General features: G+C 49.4%; 1 protein-coding gene across 1 annotated transcript in view; it reads left to right on the plus strand.

Moving 5' to 3' along the window:
• FA2H (fatty acid 2-hydroxylase) overlaps nt 1-6245 on the plus strand; it is a 55070-nt gene that overhangs the window by 47112 nt on the left and 1713 nt on the right. The window contains exons 5-6 of the mRNA XM_082606928.1: nt 3361-3533; nt 4890-5142. Of these exons, the coding sequence (XP_082463054.1) occupies nt 3361-3533; nt 4890-5142 (426 nt within the window). The remainder of the gene's footprint in view (nt 1-3360; nt 3534-4889; nt 5143-6245) is intronic.

Raw genomic sequence — 6245 nt, forward strand, 5'->3', positions numbered from 1 at the left:
AGGTAATGTGTGGAAGTCATTAACCCCCCCACTGAGGTACAGCCTGGGGTGATAGGGTGGGCAGGAAGGAAGGAGAAGATGATTGGCTTCATTTGGAAGCTGCTGACCTTGGAGGCGGGGCTGTGGACAGCTTCATGGAGATGCCCAGTAGCAAGTGGCTGTCCAGGGCTGAGCTGGAGGCATAGATCTGGGGCTTGTCAGCAGGCAGGTGCGGCTGACATCCTAGATCAAACAGAGAACATATAAGAGGGGAGGGTCAAGGTTTTGACCCTGGGGACAGAGGCAGTTTCCACGATGGAGCCTGACAAAGGGCATCTAGAGAAAAGGAGAAAAGCCAAGTATCCCAGCAGGCAGGGAGTGGAGCTGTGTGTTCAAACCTTGTTGGTTCCAGTTCCTTTGAGAATCTGAAAATTTGTGGACTCAGCCCCCAGAAAGATGCACACAGACGCATCGTTTGGGATACCATGTCAATAGGTTCACTCTGAAATCCGACCAAGGGCTCTGGGTATTCATAGACCTCAGGATGGGAACTTACGGGGTTACAGATTCAAAAATAGAGTGGTCACCAATGTCATAGGCCACAGCCAAGTTAGAGACGAATTGAAAAAAATTACTACGCTCTGGCAAGAAATACATCACAAATGGCCTTTGTAGTTCTTTGTAGAAGACAGACTTTAGGGACTTGAGTGAATGGGAAGAGGTGAAGTAGATTTGAGTCTAGCCAGCCTTTTCGGTAGGTTTGGCTCTGAAGGTACTGCATCTATGATGGGGAAGTCTTAAAGATGAGCAGAAGAGCCAGTGGAGGAGAAGCTGAAGATGCCCAGAGTGGTTGGTTGGGATGGAGGGGCCGGAGGGGAGGCAGCCTGAGGGCTGTGCACTATCTAGTGGGGTGAGCTGGACAAGTAATGTAAGTTGTCTGTAATTCCACATCCTCACTCACATGGGCAGTGCCAGTGCTTCCCTCGAGAGGCTGGAGTGAAATGAAATGTGAAGTAACCCATGTAAAGCACTTGAGTGGCACCTGGCATGAAGGGTGCCTCAATACACATCTGCTGCTGTTATTATTATTATTATTATTATTGCCACCATCCAGTGCCCAGGTACCTGGGTACACACTTCTTCTCTGAGGAGCAAGAAGGAAGTTTCAGGGTTGGGGCACAATCAGGTGTGGTTGAAGGTGGACGGATGTGAAGGAGCTGTCCTCCCCCAACTTCCTTTCTTCCACCCCAAGGCGTCTTTTCTCAGTGAAGTAGGAGGCTGGGTGGAAGGAACAGGGGATGTTTGAGGGCAGTGGGGAGGGAGCTGAACCTGGAGACATAAAAGGATCACCACGCAGTGTTTGAGGTCTAGCTGAGGTTGAAGGCGCCAGACCCATGGCTACACACGTCTCCTCTGTGTTCAGCAGCTTGCGTGTGGAGTGGAGAAATAGGTTCTTGTGTTGATCCCAGCTTGGGAGGTCATGGGGACAGCTGAGGTCAAAAGAGAATGGCTAGCTTTAGAAAACAGTTTGGTAGTTTCCCCAAAAGTTAAACATAGTTGCAGTAGGTGCCAGCAATTCCACTCCTAGGCATATACCCAAGACAACTGAAAACATACGTCCACACAAAAAATCACACATGAATGTTCATAGCAGCATTATTCATAATAGCCAAAAAGTAGAAACAACCCAGCTGTCCATCCGCTGATGAGTGGATGAACAAATGTGGTGCATCCATATTAATAAGGAATATTATTCAGCCTTAAAAAGGAATGAAGTTCTGATACGTGCTACAACGTGGATGAACCTTGAAAATATTGTAACTAAAAGAAGCCAGTCACAAAAGACCACATACTGTATGAGTCCATTGATACAAAATATCCAGAATAGGCAAATGCAATAGACAGAAAGTAGATTAGGGGATTCCTGGCTCTGGGAAATGGCAGGGGTTGGATAAAAATGTGATAAAAATGGGGTGATAAAATGTTCTAAAATTGTGGTGATGGTTGTACAACTCTGAGTGTACTAAAAACCATTGAACTGTACACTTTAAATGGGTGAATTGTAAGATATGTGAGTTATATTTCAATAAAGCTGCTCTTTTTTAAAAGAGAGAGCAAGTATAGCCAAAGCAATAGCTTGTGGAGAAAAGAAGTAGAACTAAGAGGGTGAGCATAGACATGAAGAAAACTGTGACAAAAGCTCAAGTGTCGGTGAAGTCAAAGAATGGATGAAGTAGAGAAAAGAAAGGAGAGCCGGAAGGACTGCAGGCTATCCGCCGAGGGCTGGGCGTGGGGAACCTCACACTTCACGATAATTACATCTCTCCAGTCTTCTGGTCTCCAGGCTAATCATCTTCAGGTTTTTCACATCTTCCTCATATGCCATGATTTTAAGTATTGTTCCTGAACCTATCTCTCCTTGGGTTTTCCTGGCCCTCCTGGCCCCCCAGTCTCTGGTGGTTAACATCTTCCACCAATAGCCCCCCAGCTCTGCTGGCTTCATCAGGATCGTCCCTCCCTCTCCTCCATGCTGCTGGGGCAAGGTCACTTTTTCCTGGTGTCTTAGTCCATTCAGGGTGCTATAACAAAACATCACAGACTGGGTGGCTTGTAAACAACAGAAATTAACTGCTCACGATTCTGGAGGCTGGAAGTCCAAGATCAGGGTGTCAGCATGGTCAGGTGAGGGCCCTCTTCTAGGTCAAAGGCTCATTGTATCCTCACATGGCATAAAGCGGAAGAGTTCTCTCAAGCCTCTTTTGTAAGGGAATTAGTCCTATTCACTCCATGACCTAATCACCTCCCATCACCTTGGGGGTTAGGTTTCAACATATGAATTTGAGGGAACATGTTCCGACCATAGCACCAGGTAAAGGTCCAGTGCTGGCCATAGCTGTTCCTCTTACAGTCCCTTTAAGGAAGATCTCAGATGTCTAGCCAAATCTTACTCTGATACCAAAGCCAGACAAAGACACCACAAGAAAGAAAACTACAAACTAATATCACTGACGAATATAGATGCAACAATCCTCAACAAAACACTAGAAAACTGAATCCTAGAACACATTAAAGGATTATACACCACCACCAAATGGGATTTATTCCAGAATGCAAGGGTGGTTCAACATCTGAAATCAATGTAATACCCCACATCAATAGTCCTCTGCGAGGACTCCTCCTAAGCCCAACATAGATCGTCACAGCCTCCTTCCCATTTTGATTCAAAGGCCCTAATAGTGGGGCTGGGCCCCATAGCTGCTGGGCAGAGGGCAGCAGCTCCTAAGGTGACAGGGCCTTGAGACAGGATCTCTGGAGCCACCAGGCACTGCTGTGCCCCGGGGCTGTCTGCCCTGACCTTGCCTCTCTCCTGCCCCTCTGCAGAGTACTCAGTAGCCATGCCTGAGTCCACGTTCCCGGCCCTCTTCATGCTGGGGCTGCTCCTCTGGAGCCTCGTAGAGTACCTCATCCACCGCTTCCTGTTCCACATGAAGCCCCCCAGTGACAGCTCTTACCTCATCATGCTGCACTTCGTCATGCACGGCCAGCACCACAAGGTGAGCAGGGCAGGCTCTCACCCGGGTCCCTGCCACTGTGACCCACCCGTAGGAGCTGCCCATCATGGTGGGAGTCAGGTTGAGAGCGAGGGGAAATCGAGGGCGTGTGCCTGGGTCCTAACCTGCCAAAGACTAGTGAGCATGTGTGTCCAACTTTAATCCTCATAGCAACTTCATTCCTTCATTTATTCATTCATTCAGTAAATGCTCACTTAAGTGCTCACTATGTGCTGGGCACTGTTCTAGACACCATTGAACAAAACAGTCAAGAATCACTGCCCTTGTGGAGCTTCATTCTGAAGATGGTGCTACAGTTCTCCCCATTCCACAGACTGGCAGACTGAGGCTTGGGGAAATAAAGGAACTAAGGAATTCACCCAAGGTCACACCTGGATGTTGTCCCCTGTGGAATCCAGAGTCTGTGCTCTCAGCCATCCACCCACCATGGGGCTCCTCAAGGGCAACATGATGGTCCCAGCAGCTGGGATTGGAAGCCAGGTCTGCCCAGAGGAAGTTGTGTCCCCCTGCTGCTTCTTTGTCCCTGCACCGTGCTGTTCTCAGCCTGTCCCAGGGTCTCCATCCTCCCCCCTCCCTTCCTTCCTTCTTTGCCCTGGAGCTGGTGTTCTGGCACATGGCCAGCAAGTCCTGTTGCTCCTGGTCAGAGGGGAGGGAGGCCCACGTCAGTATATTGCTCTTTCTCTGTCACCTGATTTCTCTCTCTCCTCTTTCAGCCCAGAGAGGGTCTCTCCTCAGAATACTCACACAGTCTCTAAAATCTTACCTGTCTGCCAGGCCCTTGGCTTGTGGAACTCCAGAGCCAAAGACTAGGTTCTTTTGTTGTCTGGTTCACTGTGACAACACCCCCTTGGAACAAAGAAGGCCACCTGGGGTGGGGGACCTGCCTGTTAACACTTCCAGGATCGTCTACCATGTGCGCCTTCATCACCCTCAGGCCTTGTCCAGGTGCCCCGCCTGGTACTTGGGGTGGGGGGTTGGGCCTCCTCTCTAGCACCGAACAAATTCCAGAGCCACAGGGGCCTCTTGAGCATAAAGAGGGGCTCTGCTCTGTGAGCATCCTGTCCACATCACACCCACCCCTGTTTTCTTGGCCGGTTTTCCAGGTCCCATCCTGGCTTGGAAATTGGGGGTGGGACAGGCTCTCCAGAGCTTTTAGGCTTGGTGGCCCACCCTCCCCAAAGCCACTGAGGGTGCCAAGCCTACACCCTCCCTGGACTGTCTGGGCTGCTCCGCCCCATCCCCCACGGGAGCACCTCTGGGCTGGCATGCTGTGTGTGACCACAGTCAGGCCCTGGGGCCCCGGGCTGCGTCCTGACACATGAGCCCCTCCATCCACAGGCACCCTTCGACGAGTCCCGCCTGGTCTTCCCCCCTGTGCCAGCCTCTCTGGTGATAGCTTTCTTCTACATGTTCTTACGGCTTATCCTGCCCGAGGCGGTGGGGGGCACTGTGTTTGCAGGGGGCCTCCTGGGCTACGTCATCTACGACATGATCCACTACTATCTGCACTTCGGCTCCCCACACAAGGGCTCCTACCTGTACAACCTGAAGGCCTACCATGTCAAGCACCACTTTGCAAATCAGCAGTCAGGTGAGGACCTGCCGGTGCCTCCCCGCTTCTCGTTTGTTCATTTCTTATGTGACAGCTACCCGTGAGCTTCTAGCCAGGGCCAGGCACAGTTCTGGGGATACACAGTCAGCAAGGCAAGCGTGGAACTCCCATCCTCGTCCCTGGGGCAGGGGGCTGTGCAGAGACAGACAAACAAGGAAACCAGTAAATAGCAAAGACCATTTCAGGCAGTGAAAAGTGCCACAAAGAAAATAAAGCAAAGTGATGTTACAGAAACCATGTCGGCGGGGGAGGGGACCCACACTGTTTAATAATATAGAATGTGAGTCACAGATGGGACTTTACATTTTCTAGTAGCCACATTAACAAGTAAAATTAAACCAATGAAGTTAATTTTAATAATGTAGTTTATTAAGCCTAATACAACCAAAATATTATCATTTCAATGTGTGATCAATATAAAAATTGTTGGGAATTCCCTGGAGGCCCAGTGGTTAGGACTCAGTGCTTTCAGCCTGAGGACTCGGCCTGCCGTGGGCCCAGGTTTGATCCCTGGTTGGGGAACTGGGATCCCTCAAGCCGTGCGGCGTGGCCAAAAAAAAAAAATTGTTAATGAGAAATTTTACGTTCTTTCCTTCTATTAAGTCTTCAATATCCGGTGTGTATCTCGCACTTACAAGCCCGTCGCCATTCAAGGGCTAAATGTTCATTGGAAATACTTGATCCATATTTAGAGTTTATAAAATTTACAGTCAAAAAGGTAGATTCACATACATGAGTTGCTCCAAACGTGCCTAAAAGTTTTCCAGTAACTGAATCGAGTATAGCTTTTTACATTGAAATGTAAGTTAATTAAAATGAAATGAAATTGGGCATTTAGTCCCTCCATAGCTCAGGCCACATTTCCAGTGCTCAGGAGTCACATGGGCTAGTGGCTACCCTGCTGGACAGCAGAATGCTAGCTAAAGTGGTCCAGGAAGGTGTCACTGCAGAGACGTCATTAGAGCTGAGACCTGAATTAGGAGAAGCCAGCAATCCAATGTCTGGAGAAAGAGCACCCCAGGAGCAACAGGTGCGAAGCCTTGAAGCAGGAATGAACTTGGCATCTTCAAAGAGAAAGAGGC

Source organism: Mesoplodon mirus (assembly GCF_964341445.2).
Source record: "Mesoplodon mirus genome assembly, chromosome: 19".
Taxonomy (NCBI): Eukaryota; Metazoa; Chordata; class Mammalia; order Artiodactyla; family Ziphiidae; genus Mesoplodon; species Mesoplodon mirus.